The 23310-nt window shown below is 40.0% G+C and overlaps 1 protein-coding gene across 1 annotated transcript; it reads left to right on the plus strand.

Moving 5' to 3' along the window:
* The first annotated feature begins 17549 nt into the window (after nt 1-17549).
* LOC125475368 (protein FAF-like, chloroplastic) lies at nt 17550-22373 on the plus strand. Its single transcript, XM_048580075.1, has 2 exons — nt 17550-17579; nt 21075-22373. The coding sequence occupies exon 2, from the start codon at nt 21121-21123 to the stop codon at nt 22105-22107; it is 987 nt and encodes a 328-aa protein (XP_048436032.1). The 5' UTR covers nt 17550-17579; nt 21075-21120; the 3' UTR covers nt 22108-22373.
* The last annotated feature ends 937 nt before the right edge of the window (nt 22374-23310 follow it).

The following is a 23310-nucleotide window of genomic DNA, read 5'->3' on the forward strand; positions in this document are numbered from 1 at the left end:
TGAAATACCCCTTGGTCGATTGATTCTTCGGCAACAATGCTGTTTATCCAAACTAAAGATGTTCGCTGGTTGCCTCCACAGTGCTGTTTATCCAAACTGAAGATGTGTTGGCAGAAAAAGAAAACGAAAAATCTCAAGTTGTTTGAGAGGTTTGCGCAGAGCAATTGTGTGTTAAATTCGAGAGGGCCTGATTGTTGCATGATGTCTTGTATTTATAGCACTAAATCCTCCTTGGGATCGAGTCAAAATCATTCCTGGATTGGGACTTCTTGTTCTGTTCCAACTCCACTTTGACCAATCCTACTCCTATTAGGACTTTAAACTCACCACTTTTTTAGGCCGTATTCATTGCTGGTCGAGAATCCAAATTGCACTAAGACCTCTTATCGTATCAGGACTTCTTCGACCCATTCGCTCGTCCGAACTACTCCTTCTTGAGATAGGATTCGACCATCCTTGCTGAACGGCTCGGGACCACCAGGCAGCCCATAGCATATTAAAAAAACTTTGGGCCGAACATAAATCCACACTCGGCCCAATAATATTATTTTGGGCCTGGGCCTAAACATTGCCCCCTCGCTTCTGAGGTCGTCAATCGTCAATCCTCGATAGAGCCTTGACCTTGAAGAAGCGAAAACGTCTTTTACCATTAGACCTAACCGTCTCGATAACCACCACCATGTGCATTTATGAAATATGATTGCACGATCTCTATTTTTCCAGATGTCCTGCCACGTGTTGATTCTCCAATAAACCTAATAGCCCTTAATCATGGCCCTCGAAACCGTGCACCCGCCGAAGCGTCTTTTCCTCATCAATGCATTAAATCTGCCGCCGCACGCAATCGTGCGTCCTAAAACCTCGAGAACCTCGATCCTATCCTTGGAGATTCCAGAGATATCCAAAATGATTGGCTATTTCCCGATCAATTTTTCCCTCAAATTTGAAAATCAAAACACCTCAGATCATCAAACATTTGACCTTTCTCTCAATACACCTATAAATACCTGAAATCTTCCCATTTGTACATTTCACGCTTCCAGAAACCTTTGAAAAATCTCTCTGCCATTTTGCTTTCGAAATCCCAGAAAAAACAAACCCTTATCCTAGAAATCCTCTTAAGTATTCCTCCAAAACTCTCCCAGGTTTTCCAAAATGACTTCCAACACCTTTATTTCCAAGCTCAACGACGAATGCAGCAAATGCAAAAACTTCATCGATCGAAGCGCCATCAAAACCCTGCGCTTCAAGAGTGACCTGAGCACTACTCATCAAATCCTAAGGCCACTCTTCAAAGATGCAGTACCTTCGTCCATCACCACACTCTTCAAGGCTCACTGCCTAACACCCTTACTGCAAGGGTTCGACTGGTCAAAGTGGGACCTATCAAAGCCCCAAGGAGCCTAGCCTATGACCAATGCCAACTGGGCAGCTTGGGTTGTCTGAATGGAAAATTTCTTCGGCCATTAGTGGAAGGCTCTTGGTATTTATGATGCCATCAAACTCTCAACCATGGAGCTAGCAATGGATAAAGAACTCCTTATGGCAGCGCTGAGTCTCTGGTGCTCGGCCACCAATACCATGGTCATTTCCTTTGGCCCTCTCGACCTTACCATCCTCGATGTCTCAGCTATTCTTGGGACTCTTCCCTCAAGCATCTCGATAGATGCCACTCTTTTTGGACGCCTGTCGAATCTCGACCTTAAGGCGCTCTTCGACGATCGAGTCGTCGAAACACTAAGTCGAGATGGTCAAGAGCTTTCGAAAGAAGAGGTTCAGAAGCTACATAAGAACTTTTTCAACTACAACACCCTCATCCTCCACTTTGCTGGCCGAGGAAAAGCAAGTCTTCGAAAGGGAGAACACAAAGCCTTCCTATTCTACTGGTACAACAAATTTATTTGTTGCACCTGGTCAAACAAGTGTATGGTCGAGAACATGCTAGTGGCCGAAGCCCTGGCCAATGGTCATACTCTGGCATTTAGCTCGGCCGTTCTCGCCAATCTTTTTCGCTGTTTGGCTAAGGCGATTATTAGGAAAATTGACCCAAACCAGAACGGTCCCCTCCGGGTCTTCCAACTCTGGCTACAAGTCTATTTCGCCACACTTCGGCCAGACATCTCTGCCTTTCAACCTACTACCTTGCTCAGCCTTCAGTTGGCATCTCGGTCGCCGCCTCCTCACAAGGCTGAAGAAGTCTTCAAGTACCTATTCGGCTTAGAAGTCATCTCCGACGATAAATTTTTAGTGTGTCGTCGTCAAGAGAACCCTTACTCCATCAGGCTCCCAACATCAGCCTGGAATGAAAGTGAAGATGCTGCCCTTCGCCAGAATTAGGGGTCGATCGTGCTAGCACGTGACTTTCCGCTTGGTTGTGATTCTCGCCGAGTGAGTTGGGAAGTCTACCACCCCCACTTCACGGCCTGACAACTCGGATACTTTCAAGGTTGTCCGGTACCTCTACTCACTTCCCGTTCCCTCCTCAGCCGAGAACGCCTTTCTGGCTCATCGGAGAGAAAGTGCAGAGACTCCAAGAAAGAGTTTCAGGATTGGTACAGAACATTTCACCTCCGACCAACTCTTCTTAAATCTCTCGGAGCAGACACCTTTAGCGACTGGTGGGAAGAGTACACTGGAGCCTTCTTTGGGGCTGCGGTCGAAAACGTCACCGATAAAATTTTCGGCGATCGACCAAAGAAAATCTTTGCCCCTAATCCAAAGAGCCAACCCGAGGTAGACAGCTACCTTTTCTTCTATTTCTCTTTTCTATTATCACTGATCCTTGCTAATGTAATCTCGTTTTCTCAGATGGTCAGTCGTAGAAGAAAGCGGACGTGATCACCGTGACTACGGCTAAGAAGAAATCTGCTTTCTTTAAAAGAAGAAAAACTGCCGTGCAACCTTCATAAGGAAAACGGCCTCGTCCGGAAGCTGAAGTGGTCGGCGAAGCTCCCCGACCCTCAAAACGCATCAAGAACTTGGCGAAGAAGGGGGAACGAGAGATCCACGTGATTTCTAGCCACACTACTGGGACAACTGCAACTAGCAACTCTCCCCCCACCCTGGTCGTCCAGGCCCCAACAAAGGAACAGCCAACAACATCCTGCCAAGCAACCCGAGTCGTCCCTGGGGTTGTGGTTGATCTAGGGACTGCTTCGCTGGTCGAAGGACTTGTAGTCCTGGGGCCAACGGCTGCACCTGCCCTGGAGAAAATATCTCCACCCGTCGGGACAAATTTCCTGAAGAAACAGTCGACGATAATCTTTGAAGAGGTATAACTATGTCGCTACTGACCCTTCTTCATTTTATCAAATTAACAAATCTTAACAGTTTTTTATTTTAGGACGATGATAGCGACGAGCGTGACGAGATTCTGCTGGCGAGTCGCCCTCGACTAACCAGACCTCTTTCCCCCAATCTTCCCCATGTGGTCGAGGCGGCTGTTCAACCGGATCCTTCCACGGCCGATCGTCGGAAGAGACCCATGGTCGAGCTTGAGTCGACGGCAGAAACGCCGCTCCATCCACAAGATGACAACCTTGACATTCCTCCACAAAAAGTTACCTCAGCTTTTGTAAAGCTCACTCCTTTTTCTTCATTACTTTTATTATGACGCATCTGAACCCAAAAAAATATTAAATGTCAGGTGCCGAAACGTTCATTTCACCGACAATTCTATGCGCCGAAGGGTGTGATCTACATTTCCTAGCCACCTTAGTGGCCATCAAATGTAGATAAACTCCATCGGCCGCATGAATTGAGAAGTAGTCTTAGACACCGGGCTCGGCCATTAAGTTGTCTAGGTTCGAGCAATGAACCAAAGAACATGGCCGAAGTTTCCTCTAGGTAGGTTTAGAAACAAATTCCCTCTATTATACATTCTATATGATTTTCCTTTTGCCTACAAATTTTCTTTTCTGTGCAGCCTTCGTGGGAGGTTGAGCTTAATGCCTTAATTATGACTACATTGGGAGCAGCTGGCTCCTCAACGATCGCAACCAAACCTTCCACGTCAATGGCCGAACCAGATGCCTTCGTCAAGTTGCAGGAACTACTGTCTCTTTCGGCATCACAAATTCTTGAGTGCCAGGGCCTCGACTCCGTAGGGGCATATCTGAACGATCTTGCAGCTGATGGTCAGTTAAGCAATGAAGCCATTACTCGAGCATCTTCTACTCTGGAACGAAGTCGAGAATATTTAGGTATTTTTGAGAGAGCTCTTCGGGCTGAAGACGACTTGAAAGCTGCGATGGTCGTTCAAGAAGCTTTACGTCCACAGGTCGACATGATGAAAACGAAAAAGGAAGCGTTTGCCGACCTCGATCGTCAAATTGTCGAACTTCAAAACCGGAGGTTGGCAGTTGCTTCCGAGCTTGCAAGAGATTTTGAGTCGAGCGGCAAATCCTGCAAGACTGAATATGCGGCTAGTGTGCGGCAGATCGAGCAGCTAAAGATGGATAAGAGGAAATCGGTAGGCCGAGGTCACGATGGGTGAGGTGAGGTGGTTGGAATTGAAGGTTGTTCTTGAAACTCTCCTTCCCTCCTCACCTTAGGGATATTTAGCTATTAACGAATTGACCGTCTGTACTTGTATACTCGTTTTTGCGAGCTTATTAATGAAATAAACTATTCTTGCATCTCCCACGTGATCGGATAATACTTCTTTGAAAATTTCCAATTGATCGGTAATTTGTGAATTAAACCGGTACAGTATTTAAGATGATATGCCCCCTTGCTGAGAACTTTATGTACGACAAACGACCCTTCCCAATTCGGCGACCATTTACCGAACCTGGGGTCTTTAATTCCTACGGGTAACACAGTTTGCCAAACTAATTATCCCTTGCCGAATGTTTTTTTGTCTAATTTGTTGATTATAGGCTCGCTCGGCAATCTTTTTCTACGCCACTAAAAAGTTATAAGCATCAAGTCGCGCCTCTTCCAAATCTTCTAACTCCTGCCTCATGGCCTGACTGTATTCGACATTGATCAAACTACTCTGTTCAATTACTTGCAACAAATTTATACTAAGGTCAACTGGTAATATTGCGTCGTGCCCATAGGTTAAGGCATATGGAGTTGTTTTGGTGGCTGGTCGGAGTGAAATTTGATAAGCCCATAATGCTTCATTTAGCTTTAAATGCCACATCCCTAGCCTTTCTCTTACCATTTTTTCAAGAATACCAATGAAAACTTTATTACTTGATTCGGCTTGTCCATTCGCATGCGGATAATACGGCGTAGACTGCTTGAGTTGAATTTTTAGGTTTGCCGCATACTCTTTAAACCTGTCGGCCGTAAAGATTGTGCCATTGTCAGTTATGATCATTTCTGGTACTCCGAATCGAGTCACAATATTTTCTTCTACGAAACTGCAGACTTCTTTGGACGTTAATTCGGCGTATGATCTTGCTTCGACCCACTTTGTGAAGTAATCGGTTGCCAATAATATCCATGCGTGTTTTGCTACTCCAGAAGACGACGTGATTTTTCCAATTACATCCATTGCCCATCCTCTGAACGGCCATGGTTTGGTAACCGATTGGAGTAATTCTGCTGAGACTTTCTGTGTAGGCCAATGAACCTGACACTGTATGCATCCTTAGGCATATTCGATGCAATCCTTCAATACACTCGACCAGAAATAGCCGTGTCGATGAAGCAGCTAACGCATTTTACGGCCGGATTGGTGAGCTTCACAAATCCCTTCGTGCACCTCGGCCATTGCTTGGGCAGTATCCTATGGGCCGAGGTAAAATAATAGTAATCCATCCTCACCCTTTCGATATAATTCATTCTAGTACGACACATAATTCGTGGCGTGGACCCTCGTCCATCGGTCGTGTCTATCGTTGGGGTTGTCGAGATATCGTAAAATCGTATTTCTCTAATCGTCCGGTAGTGTCTCGACAGCATATACTTCTACGGGGTCTCCTTGCTCTAGTAGTGATGGTAGAAACATCACTCTCATGCGTATAACGTGATTGCGCTGGAGAACTTGCTAATTAACCAAGGCTGGGTAAAATCGTAGTTCTGTGGGTGTTACTCGGCTTATCTTGCCCCTCGTGAGTTGTGCTCTGGAGGCTATTTGGGCGAGTTCGTCTGCGTCAATGTTTCGAACACATGAAATGTGCTCAAATGTAATCCGCTCAAATGACTCAGCCAAATAGGTGGCAACCATGTGATAGGGTGCCAAAGTACAACTCATGCAACTAAAAATGCCGTTTAATTGGTTAATCACTAGTTCAGAATCACCGAGGACGAGGACACGGGCTGCTTTTAAGTCGTGGAGGATGTGAAAGCTGATGATGAGAGCTTCATACTCAGCCTTATTATTTGTACAGCTGAAATCTAACTTGAGAGAGAAATACCATCGATAATGGTCAGGGGATTGAATGACGATACCAACACCAGCCGAGGTAGCAGTGCTAGATCCATCAAAGTGCATCGTCCAGTAGTTGTCGCGTGTTTGGACTAAACTGATATCGACTTCGTAGCCCTCAAAGCCATAAGGAGAGGGGTGTTGGACCAAAAAATCGGCTAGGGCTTGACCTTTGATGGCCTTTTTGGGGATGTACTGCAAACTAAACTCAGATAATGCCATGGTCTATTTCCCAATTCGGCCTTTGACGATAGGCCGAGTAAGCATGTAACGAATAACATTTGTTTGGGCGATGACTTGGGTAACTGATGGGAGCATGTAATGTCGAAGTTTGGTCGTGGCGAAAAACAAAGCTAAGCAAAGTTTCTCGATGGGTGAATAATTGATCTCAAGTGAATTCAAATTTTGGCTGAGATAAAAGATAGCTTGTTCACGCCCAGCATCGTTATCTTGCGCGAGGAGGCAACCGATGGACTCGTCGGCTGCCAAAATGTACAGTTTAAGAGGCCTACCGTGATGAGGCGGTACTAGTACTAGTGGCGTGGTAAGGGAGACCTTGATTTACGTGCAAGCAGCTTGATGTTCTTCGTACCACTCAAACTTGTCGGAGTTCTTAAGTTTTAGGAGTGTAGAGAATGTTTTCATTTTGCCTGCGGAATTAGCTATGAAACGGCAGAGAAAATTTATCTTCCCAAGAAACGACTGGAGTTGCTTCTTGGTCGTCGGGGGTGGAGCGTTAATGATTACGCGAGCTTTATTTTCATCGACCTTGATGCCATGATGGTGCACAAGAAAACCCAAAAAATTATCGACCGATACACCGAAGGCGCATTTGGTTGGGTTCATTTTGAGATTATGTTGACACATATGAAGGAATGCTTGCAGAAGATCATCTAGGTCGTTCGGTGGCTTTTCGATTTCACAACCACATCATCGATCTAAACTTCTACGACCGTACTGATCAAATCATGGAATATCGTATTCATAGCTCGTTGTATGTGGCTCCAGCGTTCTTGAGGCTGAATGGGATGACAACCCATTCGTAGGTGCCCAGTGCCCAATGCCCCAAGGCAACGGAATACGGTCTTGTGAACGTCAACTTCAACGATAAAGATTTGGTTGTAACCGATATGGCCGTCCATGAAGGACAACATTTCATGATTGGCTACGGCATCAATCAGTAAATCCAAGATTGGCATTATGTATTCATCCTTGGGAGTTGCCAGATTTAAATTACGGAAATCGATGAAGATGCGTAGGGCTCTATTTTTCTTTAACACCGGGACGATAGTGGCCAATCATTCGACGTATCGAGCGGTCTGAATAAACCCAGCTTTCAAAAGCCAAACTAATTCGTCCTTTATGCCGAGCTGTACTTCTGTCGAGAACCGGTGTGGGGGTTGTCGGAAAGGCTTACACCCTACTTTGATGCGTAACTCATGTTCGACGAGGTTTCAGTCAAGGCCTGGCATCTCATGATAATTGCACACGAAACAATCTTTAAATTCATGGAGCAGTTTACAAAGCTCGACCTTCATGGGGGGGCAGCAACAATGCACTAATAAACAACGATCGAGGCTCGTCGGCTATGGCAACATTTATTTCTTCTAATGGGTCTTTGACTTAGGGCCGATTGTCTTTGAGTTCGGCTGGTGCGGCCTGAACTTTGTCTAACGATAAAACTGGGCCGTTATCCGTTTCGGCCAAAAATTTGATTAAGTTTACGCCTGAGTGTGGTTACTTGGCAATGGCATACCAATGAGCCAGCAGACGTTCCATGGTAGATGAAACAGCAGCCCAACTCCTTTCTTGTTTGGCAGCGTCAATCATCGGCATTGGTAATTAGATCAGCCAAGCTGTGTCTTGCCAAATCCTATTGTACAGTCTCGGCGCCTACCTCGATGACTTTCTGAACTAAAATTCGAGTCGGTCGTCCGTCCTTGTTAAAACCCTGTAGAGTGATGTAGCTAACGTGATCATTATAATAGTGAGCCTAAATCATGTTGGTTTCAAACGGCTGATTATCGGTCGGATAAACTATGACCGATTTGCCGTCCCAAAAGATGAGAACTTGGTACAACGATGAAGGAATGCAACTTGTTTGATGGATCCGATCGCGACTGAGCAATGTATTATAGTCGGTATTTGAATCAATTATAAAGAATGCAGTCATGTGGTTGCGACCTGCGACGCTGACTTCTAATGGGAGTACTCCTTTGGTTTGAAACTTGTCTCCGATGAAGCTGCTCATCGTAATCCCTGATGGTATGAGCTCGTCATTAGAGCAACGTAATGCCTTCATGATGGAGATTGGCATGATGTTGACTATGGTTCCACAGTCGACAAACACCTTAGAAATGGGATATCCTCCAATATAAGCCGTGACGTATAACGACTATAGATGTTGGAGATTAACAGAAGGAGAGCGGGGAAACAATTCGGCCAGGGCTGCCTTAAGTTTGTTGCCTTTACTGATTTCCCCATCTTCCTCAGTAGCGATGAAATCCACTTGTTTTACTTCTTTGGCAACCACGTCCCCATCCAAAAAATTTGATTGATGGGTTCTCGGTTGAAATTCAGCTGGTAGGACATCGACCATACTGATTTCCATATGCTCAAGGACCGAATGACCCATCGGGTCTTGGTCGTCAACTTTCAGATTAGTTGATGTAGTATCAGTCTTTGGAGTGTCTTCAATTGGATTATTTAGCGACTCGGTATGTACCTGCTTCAAGGGCACGTGGACTGAATTTATTCCATTCTGGTTATCTTCCTCGAGCCTGTTTATTGCCGAAGAATGATTTCGTTCTTGTAGTGCTTTACGGGCTTGTTCTTAGTAGGCAATTCGGGCGTTCCTTGTGTCCAGGTATGCATCTAAACGCGCCACATGATTTTCTTCATCGGCCGTAATGCCGAAAAGAGACATGGCTGAGAAGACTTCAAAATGATATCGCAGATGTTGAAGGTCTTCGAGTGAAAAAGGTAACTTGGCGGTGTCTATATCTGTGTATGGGTCGACCTCAAAGCCGAAGACTCGAGCTTCACGTATATGCTGGAACCTAGTTTTCATTGCCGGATCAGTGGTTTTCTGGATAATTTGTTCAGCATTAGGGAAAGTTAGTTCTAGGTCGAGAGCTTCCTGACATGCCTTGGGCAGTCCGTACAAGTCATTGGCAGAATATTTCTTATGAGGAATGGAGGGTGCAGATTGCGTCGTACTTTTATTAACGGTTCCTGCGGTGGTAACGGGGGAAGTTTACTTTCGGCTTCTTGTCTGAAATGCTCGAGACGAGCTCTTATCTCTCCGGGCCGAAGAAAGAGCTTGATGCGTTTCTCGGACTCTTCAATGGTGGTTTCAAAGTTGCGATCAACTGCCTTTTTCTTTTGAAGTAATTCGGCCATAATGGTCGGGGTAGGCCGGTCGTCGCCGTTTCTTACTGCCTCTTTTGGCTACCACCGGGTAGTCGAATTAGCTTGTGCTTCTTGTCGTCGAGCCATGCAATCTATCCGCTGGCGACGACATTTTTGAGACTTAGATAACGTCGTATACAGGCCAGTTGGAGAATTGTAACTGTACCAACGTTGGTCACGTAGCTTAGGTGGCTTGAAGGTTTGTCGACCTACTGATGAACTCGAGCTACCGGAGTTGCGCGAGTAATAATCCTCATTATAGAATGACGCGTCAAAGTCAAGACGTCGTCTGACTAAGGCTGGGTCTTTTGCTTGTACCTGTGGGCTGAGTCTCTCAAACACTTGCCGTCGTTGGGCAGCACTGAGTTCCTTCAGCGGTTTTTTTGTGGCCGTGGACGGCGGACATGAAGTTGGTGCTGAAGATGTTCTCTTTTTAGGTTCAATTCGTGTTTTACAGTGGTCGCACAAAACCATTGATTCATCAGTTTCTTCGGAACTAGAACCTAACATGGGTTCAACGATAGCCAACCCTGAAGACTCGGTGGGTGGTGCATTTGAAACTAAATCAATCTTAAGTCTCGGCTGACCACTCTGTTTACAGACATGCTGTATCGGGACGAATTCGGCCTTCCCTTTTCCTTTGTTTTTAGGGAGATGAGCATCCACCATACCAATTGTCGTCGAGAGGAAGGGATTGACGTCAACTGCCATCTGTTTCTCAGGGAATTTTAACTTACCTTTCTCAATCCAACTTTGAATCGCATCACGGAACACGATGCAATTATTGGTTGCATGCTTGTTTGAATTATGGTACTTGCAATATGTTTTGCCTTTCAATTCTTTGGCTTTAGGGATGTTTTGTCCTGGCCGAAGTTTGATGATCTTTGTTGCCAACAGCTGGTCGAAAGTTGCATCGGCCTTGGTGATATCGAAAGTGTAAACTTTTGATGTTTTAATCATCTCTTCAAAGGCCGAGTGGGTCTTGGCATCTTTGGATTGATTTGAGCTAATTCCTTGCAAACGTATGGTTTATCTATCACTATTTCAGCCGTGTCCACATTGGCGTATTGGGGGTCCTCGCTTTTGGCCAATGCGTAGCTGACCGTGGGATTCTTGTATATTGTTCCCCGGGATAGGGACTTTGATATCTTTTTCCTCTCGGAACAAATAATCATACTACTCAACGTGCTGAGTAAATTCGTACATATCTCAAATATTTGCGCCCAGGAATTTCTTTTTGTATTCCACGTCCAGGCCGTTTAGGGCAATTCTAACGAATTCAACTTCAGGGAGATGTACTCGGCACCAATTCCTAGCCGACTTGAACCTTGTTAAGTATTCCATTGGTGATTCATTTGAAGCTTGAGCCATCCTAGCCAACGATGAAACGGACATTTCCATTCCTGGTCAATAGAATTGTTCATGGAATTTCTCGACCAATTCCTCCCAACTCTGGACGGAGTTTGGTGGGAGATTGGTGTACGAAGAAAAAGCTGAACCTGTTAGTGAAAAGTTGAATAGCCGTAGTTTATGCAAGTCGTTATTAACGTCTCCACATTGCGCACTGAACCAAGCTACATGTTCTAACGAAGATAAGGACGATTCTTTGAAGAAAAGACTGAAGTCAGGGATCTTGAAGCCTTTAGGGTATTCGAACTTTTCAATATCAATCAGGTACGGATGGATGAACTTTGGGAACTTCGGCCCTTTTTTTAAGGCCGAATCGATCATTCTTTGGACCTCAGTCATATTGACGGATGCTGCTTCTACTCCCTGGTTAGGCCCATCAGATTTACTGCTTAATCCACTTCTTTTTTCCAAGTCAATTGGTTTTAGTTGAGCGGATCCTTTCTCGGCTTGTAATGGAACATTCTTAAAGGGAGGCTGTCGAGGTTGGCCGACATGGCCATCTTCGAAGGCTTTACTGACCAATAGTTCAAGCATCTTGGTCTATGTATCACTATTGCTTCGTATTGTGTCAAGCAAATCATTCATTTTCTGGCTAATCGACTACTCGACCTGCTGAGATTGTTCATTAAGTCGTTTTCGAAGAAACGACCTAGTTGGCGGATTAGAACCTTCCCCACCATCTTCGTCGCAATCTTCCATTATTCCTTCGACGAAAATACTTGCCGTTTGGTTGGGAATTCTGGGTTGCGAGGCTGTCGGCCGAGACAAATTTCCTTCTCTCGGCGTGTCGCACTTGTAGCCTCAGGTGGCACAACAATGAGGGGATTTTGTACCTGAGACAAATTTTGTCCAGGGCCTTATACTGGTAAGTCAGTTGTTGACTTTCCCATGATTGTTTTCTTTTTTACGAACCGTGTCTCAATGGTCATGAACTCCGAAGGTCTAGCACAAGGTCCCACCAGGCGTGCCAAAATGTTGACACTAAAATTTACAAAACCTATGTGGCGCGCAGGCCGAGTAACTAATAAGCTAACTACGTCATTCGGTTGAATGCGGGGCATGCCAACTCGTCGGTCTAGCTCGCCGAGGAGTAAAATTTGTTGATGTTGCATTGAGTGCATTGCTGACTTCTTTATCTTGCAATTGCGGCTGAGGAAGGAACAAGTCTCGGCCTTTAGATTCTCGAGCCTGAAGACAAGGCTGCTAATTATGTGAAGTTCACGAATCGTTAGCGCCAGATTCGGTCACAATGATTATATTCGTGAGTGTATAAGCACGTCAAATCGACACCAGACTATATGGACACAAGTACTCAAAGGTAATGTATGTCTTGATGGTAAATGTAGTTCGGCCGTCAGAATGCCGAACTTTAAAACTCACTTGTAAGTATCCAATCATAAAATCACTCGGCGTTCAATGTGCCGAATGTTGTAATTCGTAACACCTTACTTCGCCGAGAAGGCTAATAAGATGACCTCTGCCCATAAGGATCCGAAAACCCTTCTCGACCGAGACTTGGATAGATAACCAATCGGCCTCGACACAGTGCTGTTTATCGAAACTGAAGATGCCCCTTGGTCGATTGATTCTACGGCAACAATGCTGTTTATCCAAACTGAAGATGTTCGCCGGTTGCCTCCACAGTGTTGTTTATCCAAACTGAAGATATGTTAGCGGAAAAAGAAAACAAAAAATCTCAAGTTGTTTGAGAGGTTTGCACAAAGCAATTGTGTGTTGAATTCGAGAGAGCCTGATTGTTGCATGATGTCTTGTATTTATAACACCAAATCCTCCTTAGGATCGAGTCAAAATCATACCTGGATTGGGACTTCTTGTTCTATTCCAACTCCACTTCGACCAATCCTACTCCTATTAGGACTTTGAACTCACCCCTTTTTGAGGCTGTATTAATTCATTGCTGGTCGAGAATCCAAATTGCATTAGGACCCCTTATCGTATCAAGACTTCTTCGAGTCCTTCGCTCATCCGAACTACTCCTTCTTGAGATAGGATTCGACCATCCTTACTGAACGGCTCGGGACCACCAGGCAGCCCATAGCCTATTAAAAAATTTTGGGCCAAACATAAATCCACACTCGGCCTAATAATATTATTTTGGGCCCGGGCCTAAACAAAATTACATAAAGATAAGAAATCTAGAGAGTTACTCACGTTTGAGACTCACAATCCTATCCGAAAAATTATTGAGATTATATAAACATAAGAAATCCAGAGACTTATTCATTTAGCGACAAGTGGCACTCAAAATATGTCCGAAAATCTTTTTTTTAATATGGTAGTTTAATTTAATTAACCATATTAATTCAATTAAAATACTAAAATATATATTAATTATATTTGGCCTATGATCCTTTGGCCTGCTCGGTTGGAGATGAGTTTTTGGTCAAAGGGTTATGTTTGGCATGTGGCCCTCTCAGTTGGAGATGGTATAAAATATGACCTAACACTGTTTATTAAAATGTGTATCTTCCAGGACTATAGGGTAAAACATGACCCCTTGCCCTTCTTCTATTTGGAGAAAGTACTTTCCCATGAGTTGGTGGACTACAAATTCATGGCCCATGAGCAACAAACGTCGCGCGGAAAGAATATCATACGTCATACTAGCAGGACACAAAATATATCCGATTATGGAACTCTCCACAAACACTAGGAGTTGATATACTCAGTTGAGTAGTGTATATGTATCAATCAAATATCTGCATCCATAAAATATCAGTGGCTTGTTTGTATATAATAATTGTATATTTAGATGAGGAATCACCATTGCGTGATAGGAGCCAACCATTGTCTTAAAAAAGACGTGGCTACTGTAACTGAACCACTCGAATATACCACATCGTGACATTGAAATTACAGGAGGAAATGTAAGACGATGGTTGGATGTGGCACAGCCACCTAGGTTAATTTTTAGGACAGATTATTCAATCTAACTGGATTGAGTTATATTGAGCCTTCCTTCTATGAACAAAAAGAAAATTGGAACATACAAATTGTTTTAGAATCAAATTTAGACGCATAACATATAATTTGAGCAATGTATTAAAAGACGAATGCGTAGGTGAGGCGTTCTACGGATAGCCCTGCCTAGACGAAAACCTTGAGGCGTGAGGCGAAGTCTCATAAGACTTAAGAGTTATAGTATAATTATATATTATGTAATATTTTGGTGAAACACTTAAAGAGTCTTAAAAAAAATAAATAAATAAACAAGAATAAACATTTTAAGAAGAAAAAAAATATAACGTTACACAAAAATAATACAAAGTTACTTTTTAAGGAATATAAAGTTATAAGATATTTTTATAGAAATGAGTGTCTTCAAATCTATAAAATAATATTAAATTTTATAAATATGTTGGAAGAATATGCTAGAAGTTAGGATGCTGAAAGTTGGGATGCTAGACAGCTAGAAGTCACTTTAAAGAAAAAAATAATATAAAAAAAACAAAAAGTAAGCAAATGAAAGTACAGCAAACGACACCATGCTATTCATCTTCTTCAAGCAGTCTTACTATGCCTACAATTTCCATATTCAACTGAAAATTTTCCAGATTCCAGCAGCTCTTACACAAAAACAACACCTATTGACCGCCTTAAGCACGCCTCAACCGCCTAGGCACACCTTGATCACGTCTAGGCGAGTTTTCGCCTACTCCCACTGTGTAGAGGCGATTTCACGGAAGTCCCGCCTCTGAAGCCGCCTTGGCGTGCCTCAAGCACATTTTTTAAAACACTGGATTTGAGTTCGGTTTTATGAAATAAATAAATTAAACACTAGTAATACTCGTAAGTACATAAAACTAACAATAGTACAACAACGGAAAAACAAGGCCATTTCCACGAAAATTGACCAATTAATTACGTAAAACTTAATTAAAAAAAAAAACAAATTGTTGATTAATAATTAAATTAACAAGAAATTTAAGAAGAACATCATATAAACACACAACGAAAAAGTTTTGAAAACCAAGTTTTGCGAACACTAGAAGAGTTTTTAAAATCATGTAAACACATGAGAAGAAGAATTTTGAAAATCAAGTCCAATCTAGCTTCATATTTACCCATCCGTTTGTTAATCCGATTGATGTTATATTGGTTAATTTTCTTTTTGTATAGATTACCTATGGTAATTACACTAACCCATATATACAACTTTTTCATGGTATTTAGTACAAGTACGAACACCTAGTAATTCTATGAGTATGATATTTATCTAGTAGAATTACAACTCTTACCCGCAAGAAGCAACCCTCAAATTTAGGATTGTATTTACTCTAATTTGCATCAAGTACCCAATTAAAGACATAGAGTAATCAACAGAGAGACAAAAAATAAGAAAACTAGATCATCATATTAGTGCTTCATCATGCCTTAGACAGGATATTTTGTTACATGGTCATAAATATAAAAGAAATGATAAAAATAAGACTTCCTTTGCTCAAATAATACTAAAGAGAATGATTAGTTTTGATTTGCTTTGGTTATGCTCCTAGTTTAAACTAAATCGTACCATGATATTAACATTGCTCTGGTTCATGCACGTGCCCTACTTTGAAGAGTCACATTATGCAATAGAAATCAGATTTTAGATTGGAGGTAACAAATTAACAACTCCTCCTTGTCATGAAGGTAGCATAGCACATCAATACCCTTATAATTTGTTAGGAAGTTTTCTTTTCCTCATGTACGAAATTACAACATTCGTTGCATTGTGTGATCAAATTTGATGAAAACAATTCCTATTGATACATAACTGATGTCTGGCAGACTTTTGAAAGCAGCATACTATTCATCTTGTTGATTTAACATCAAATTTCTGAGACATTTCATTGAAAAGAAAAACTCCAACCTTAAAAATGATCAAAATGATGGATTAAGATTTGGAATTAGTAGAAACTGTTAATTCAATTTCATAAATATTAAACTTTTATGTGAACAAAATTCATGATATTGCCACCTAGTGTTTTAGGTTCAAATTTCTTGGCTGATGAGATGACAAAATTTTTTTCTCCCAACTCTTTAGTGTAAGTTTATATATTGTCGTATAAAAAAATGTTGGTATTTGAATGCAAGGGCAAAGCCAAAAAGTTAGTTCACTGAGAGCACTACTGTAATGGAAAATACGTGACTCTATCCTTGTTGCATCCCAACAATAGTGTGCGAAGAGCCAAAATTTTGTTTTCCAATTTTTATGGTGAGGCATTTTGTCGAGCACTTGGCCGACTCATACCATTTTGTGCTTAGCATACATTCATGCACCTTTAATGCTCTTTTAGTTATATGCCTTTAGGAATAAAATAAAGGGTTAAATTATATATGTATAGGGTTGGGAGCTCAAATTTATAACACGATTGGAAGAAGGGAGGGTTAATGGACCTTTAACTATTTTAAGAAAAGAAAGCTGACTAACTTTAAATTTATATTTTTAAAAAAAATTGTGTTGTTTCACTAAAAACGTATAGTTTTTAAGCTGTTCTTTTTCTTCGGGTGAGCTGCCATAATCAAATTGGATAATCACCTCCTGATATCTTGGATGAGGATCGAGTGATAGAGTTACATTGGAGAGATGACGATGTTGCTTAGCTTTTGTTGAACTCGCTTGTTTCACGGAGAACGATTGAAGAAGAGAGATATTTTGGGAGTAATTTTATCAACCAAGTATGTTTTTTACAATCTAAACAAAGTCAGAGGGGGCAAGTGCCCCCATGGTATTGAAAATTGCACTATTCTAAAATCCCTGCCTAGGTGTTTGAAAATTAAGAAAGGGTGCCTTGACCTACTAAGGCACCTGCCTAGGTTGCGACTCGCTTAGACAAAAAATAGATAACTTTCATTTTGCAATTTTTTTTTCAATAAATTGTAAGACACTTGTTAAATACTTAAATGAACACACATTATATGCTTGTTTCTCATGTTTTCATTATGTTCCAATAACTCATAATATATATGTCATTCTATTTTGTAATTTATGATGAAATTATATATATTTTAAGTTAAATCGACACTTATTTAAACGAAATATAATAGATTTAATTAAATTCACCTAGGCGCCCGTCTAGACCCCGCCTAACTGCCTAGGCGCTAGACCCCAGCCTGCCGCCCGATTAGCGCCTAGCGTCTTTTAGAACCTTGGAAAATTGTATTCTTTTTTCATATAGATGCACTGAAGGTGGAATGGAAACAAAATCTCAGGTGCAATTATAACTCATGAACACCATTGTAAGAAAGAATTGGATTTCAAGTACTAAAAGAATGTTTTGTTCTCTTCACTTGATCAAGGTTTAGGTTTGAGTTTTATTGTCAACAATTTCTCTTGGTGGGGATCTTGGAAGAGAGAGAGAGAGAGAGAGAGGTTAAGATTCCCTCTATAAGTTCTCAACGAGGCTTGTGGTATGTCTTAGCCCTAAAATGGGGTAGCCTCCCCTTCCCCTAAACTTTTTTGTTACAAAAAAAAAAAAAAATTATTTGAAATTTCATTTCTAACGTAAAAATAGGGTTTGATCCTTTTTTTTCTTTTTTTTTTTTTTTGGGGTGATGCAATCATTTAAAATGAGTAATATTTTAATCATGAATTTTATATCCACATATCCAAAAGCAAATCAAGGACAATTCCTAATTCCATTATTTATTGTTTTTCCACCAAGTCACTTTCGTTTCTGTTATTGGGAGGCATCGACAAGAAATGTAGAGATGATGTAAAGACTGATCCATGCAAAAGACCATGGGTTCATATCGTCCAGCAAATCACATCAGCTCCGCCCATATCACAATATAACAATGATGTGGCACCATATGGTTGGATGATGGAAATTGTTGGAGCCAATACGACTTAAGTCTCGATCATAAAGAGTAAACAGGGCAGTTTCTTACATGATATTGTGACACAACACGAAAATAACGAATTTTGGGTAAACACGATAACTAATCGGGTCATTATCGGGTGACCCGTTAAGAACGCGTTAACGAGTATACACGCGGGTAACACGTGGGTAACCCGTTTCGACCCGTTAAGAAAAATAAATTATAATTTTAAATTTTAATTACTAAAAAAATTATTATAAAATACAATAGTCATATTGTATATATTGGTATATTCTATATTAAATACATATGTTTGTATTATTATTCTAATAAGTTAAAAAAATTAAGCTTTATTCATTTATTTATTTTTATTATGAGAGTTTCTTGTTTTCATTAATAGGATAAATTTTGGGAATTGTTATTAGCACTCCAAAAATCTCATTCTACACTCCAAATTTTCTATATTGGGAAAGAAAAATACACTTGTGAGGAGTGTAGAATAAGATTTTTGGAGTGTCAATAACACTTCCCTAAATTTTACTTAACATGTTGTTGTCCAAAATTAAAATCAACTAGTATAGTATTAGTATAGGCAATAGGACATCCCTACAAGTATGAAAAATGTGAAATAATATATAAACACTCGTGATTCATCATTCCTCCACGAGTAGACAATGGTTACACTTATATTATCGTTTAGATTTTTAAAACCCTCCAAACCATCATGAATAGTGTTTTTTATTTGAGTGTAAAAGTAATAAAATTAATAATAATTATTGTAGAAGTGTAAGAAATGTAAAAAAAGAAAGAATATATATATATATATATATATATATATATATACACACAATCACTCAGAGTGACAAGCTTTACAACTTTTGTGAAGGGGTCAACTTCGAAATCCGACACTATAATCCATAAACCTTAAATTTAAATTTAACCGTTGATTGTCGTTTAGGCTTTATTCTTTATATTGAATTTCACTTTTAAAATTTTCTTTTTTGAAAACATGATCTTCTGGGGGATGTAAGAAGACGAACGGTTCGGATCTTTGATATCACGTCCCAATATTTACGGTTAATTGAAATATGAGTCGATGTTATATAGTTTGTAGAGACTTTATAAACACCAAGCAATATTTTCACCAACGGTAAAACTTTGAACATAATATCAACGATCCAAACCGTTCATCTTCTTGTATCCTCTAATAAATCATGTTTTAAAAAAACAAAATCTGAAAAAAAAAAAAAAAAAAAAATTATTGGTGAGAAAAAGCATAAATGTGTAGATAACAATTGACGGTTAAATTTTGATCTATGATTTATATGATTATAGTTCAAAGTTAAGCCCTTCACAAAAGTTGTAAAGTTTGTCATTACGAGCATTTATATATTTTTTTTCTATATTTTTCACGCTTCTACATTAATTAAAAAACTATTAAATACTTTACTTAAACAATAGCCATAGGATAAATGAGAAGAAAGTGCTAATGTAGAAAGCCTCATTGAAAATATCATCAATATAACTCTTGAAGACAATATATCAAGTCAAAGTTCCAATACTGTTTCTCATGGTGATTGATGAAAATTGAAGAGTTTGATTGTAAGAAAATGTGCAAGGTTCCAAACCTTGAAACATAACTCCCTTAATTTTGCAAATCTTTTGAACATTTGATATTTTATAATGTTCCAATATTTTTTTGTTTATTATGCTCTTATTTTAGGTATGTAAATATGTAATAATATGGTTTGATAATATGTTCCAATACTTGAAAGGCAAATGCGTTTTTATGTTTTGAGTGTGATAATATGGTATGCATATACTTATTTAGTATTATGTTTTTCATTTGATTATGTATTGGTTTAAAATATATTTTCCTTAACGGGTAACGGGTCAGGTCATATTACCTTCGATTTCGGATCGGGTCATTTTAACCGTTTATTTTAACGGGTGTTACACGACACGACCCGTTAAGATATCAGGTATGACACGAAAACGACACGAACACGAGAAACACGACACGAATGTCAGGTCTAATAAAGTGGCATCAAGATGACACTTTCTAGAGCGACTTGCAATATGGTCTCATTATTGGAATCGTCTAATTTTTATATTTATATTATAAAACCATCGCTTGAAACTCAGAACTCATATTTCCTTATCATTATAAACGTTTTGATTGGTCTTATTCATTGTGTTTGTCAGTATATTTAGATGATTACAGTATTAGAAATTTAGAATAGTCTTTGAAATAAGGACTTGACAATTGATGGTTTGGATTGCTAGATAGCATTGTTAGAAGAAAATAATTTCGAACGTACAGAAATGATGGATACATATATCTATCTGAGAAAAATAAATAAATAAAACAAGCTGCGGATTTACTTTGTTAAACTAATTCAATTAATTTGAACTATAAGAAAAGGGATTTGGAACCTAGATGCATGCCAATTCATATTTAGGTACATATTCATAAGAATCACATATTGAAATACGATTTTATTGAAACACAATTTATCAGCGTAAGGCAAGTGAAATATAACATTACTGAAACGTAAAAGCGGAGAATTATTGCGGAGAAATAAGCTTGTGGAGAAAGTATTGCATAGTAAGGTATTAGCCGAAACATAGATACTAGAAGTCCAGAAAAGTGGGAGTTTGGTGTGTAAGCTAAAACGAAGCTAGGCCTTGTGAAATGTAACAACATCGAGTAGTTGAAGAAATGAAGTAACAATAAAAACCCAAATAAACTAACTAAATTATTTGTAGAAAGCAACAGCAAATGCCATAGGCCCTATTCAAAAGCTTAAAAAATCCCTGGTACAAGAATAACCACCAAAATTTAGGCGTAGAAGAACCAACACGTACCACCAATCTTTATTAATAGCAACAACACACCCTTTGATTTTTTCAACTCACACCACACGTCTGATCCCGTGCCTCCTCCTCTCCACCATCAAAATCTCATCGTCTTATATTTCTTTCTGGAAAGGCATAATACTCTTTTTAATTCTTTCTTTCTTTTGTCCCAAGCATCATCTTGGAGAGAGAGAGAGTAGTAGTAGTACTGTAGCTGAGAACAAATCAAGGCCATGGCTGCCTGTGGAAGCCTCCATCACATTTTTGAAACCCCATTATCCGATAGCCCAACAACACTTCTTGAATCCTTCTCCTCCTCATGGAACCAAATCCAGCCTCTCAAATCATCCAACATTGACAATAATCCATCATCGACCCTCACTGAGATGTTTGGGGAGCTTCATTTCAAAGAGAATAACAATGTTAATTCTCCAATATTTTCATCACCTTCCATGTCATCCTCCTCGTCCTCATTGACATCTTCGGACGTAGAATTTGACCCTAAAACCAAGATTGGGAAAAATGAGGAGGAGATGAAGAAGATGAATGGCCAGAAGAGCCCCTCAAAGGAGTCCCTTTCGAGCAATTACAGTAGGTTTCAGTCTCACAAAAGCAGTGATAGCTTTTCATCAATGAATTCGGAGAGCTTGCAGTTATGCACGGAGGGACTTGGATTCGAAAGCTCGGACGAGGTTGAGGAACTATTCAAGGAAAGTCCTCCTAGTGATCATGGATATCATGAGGATGAAGAAAACATTACTGTTCAAGAGGAGAAGATTAGTTTTACAAAGCAATATTTTCCAGTTTCAGAAATTAGTTATAATAATAATTGTTGTGGTGGTGAATTAGGGTTTAGGAGGTCAAGGAGTACTAGTGTTGGGGGATTCCCTCCGCCGATATCCTGCATAAGCAACAGCGGGAAGCCTTGGGTTTGCTTCAAGTCTTACAGGCATAATGGCAGGTTTGTCCTCAAAGAAATCAGAATCCCCACCCAAGAGTTCTTGCATGCTCACAGGGAAGATGGGCGCCTCAAACTGCACTTCGTCATGCCCGACAACGAGATTCTAGGTGAGGAAGACGACGACGATGATGATCTATCCGACGAGATTGAAGAACAAGAAGAAGAAATTGAAGAAGAAGAAGAAGATCATCCAGATGCAGATGCTGCTCGTGATTCAATAAATAAAGAAGGAAATGATAAGGCAAAGACAAATAATTAATGAGGTACAAACATGAGGTTGTTTGGTTTAGGTAGGAAAAGTTTCAGTGTTGAATTTGTGGCATGGGATGCCAATAAGGCTTCATTTCAACTTCTGTGATTAATTCCTCCCAATAGGTAAGGAATTGCAAATAATGTTAGATAAAAGAAAGCAAACAAAAATGTATTTGTATTGCTTTGCCTTAGCCTTTGTCATTGTCAGATAATCATGATCTCTCTGTCTGTTCATCTCTTAGCAGTAAATTAGATTCTTCTGTTTCTTGTTACTGTATATTTTGTTTTGCTTTATTTATATATTTTCAACACACGTTGGCCCAAACCCATTTTTTATTCAAATTTTACTGTTTCACTCAATTTGGAGAACATTTTATTCAATCAGAGAACATTGTATATTTGATGGCTCAAGCTGTTAACTACATTGCAATGTTTGGGAATTGAAGGAAAAATCAAGAAGAAAGGATGAACAGAAGGATGAACACATAGATATTAGAGAGAGAGAGAGAGAGAGAGAGAGAGAGAGAGAGAGAGAGAGTTTAGAGAGGGAAATAGGATTTGTATTAACTAATTAAATGAAGATTACACACACAATTTTTATAAGAGAAATCCTAACTACTTTAACCAAATACTAACAACCTTACTAACTATATTAGTAACTATATTTCTAACTGTGTTACATTTGTACCCTTAATACTCCCCCTCAATCTCAACTGGGGTAACCCAGTTTGAGATTGGAAGAACATTTTTGCAATTACTGCTACGAAACTAGAAAACAGAACACAGAGTTGAACAATTTGCAATCTTGCAATCACTTGAAACTTAAAAAGCTGCTTTTGATGGAATCACTTCTCAGTTAGGCATCAGACCCATCAACAAAAATCAACAGATCCACCACTTCTCCTCTTTTAAGTTTTAATTATGTATTCTTCCACAAACCATAAGTCCTTCAATCTCTACCATACATTCAATGCCACAATGCAACATCTGTTTTTCTTCCTATATGTCCACAACATAAAACAGAACACAATTGCAGCAATGTGAGTATAAAATAGCATGTTGAATATTGCAATTTGAGACATCTGCTTGATCATCATAGCTATAATTGTGGACGCAAATTTCTTCCTCCTTGTTCTTGGACAAAATTGCACCTACAAAACAAATTACACCTTAGGTCAAGGCCAATAACCTCACACGCCCACGATGAATG

The sequence above is a fragment of a genome, unplaced genomic scaffold, assembly GCF_019419815.1.
Source record: "Pyrus x bretschneideri cultivar Hongxiangsu unplaced genomic scaffold, Pyrus_bretschneideri_v1 Contig141, whole genome shotgun sequence".
NCBI lineage: Eukaryota > Viridiplantae > Streptophyta > Magnoliopsida > Rosales > Rosaceae > Pyrus > Pyrus x bretschneideri.

Excerpts from the sequence above, each read along its gene's own strand:
- LOC125475368 (XM_048580075.1), top strand. The coding sequence starts at position 21,121 with ATGGCTGCCTGTGGAAGCCTCCATCACATTTTTGAAACCCCATTATCC.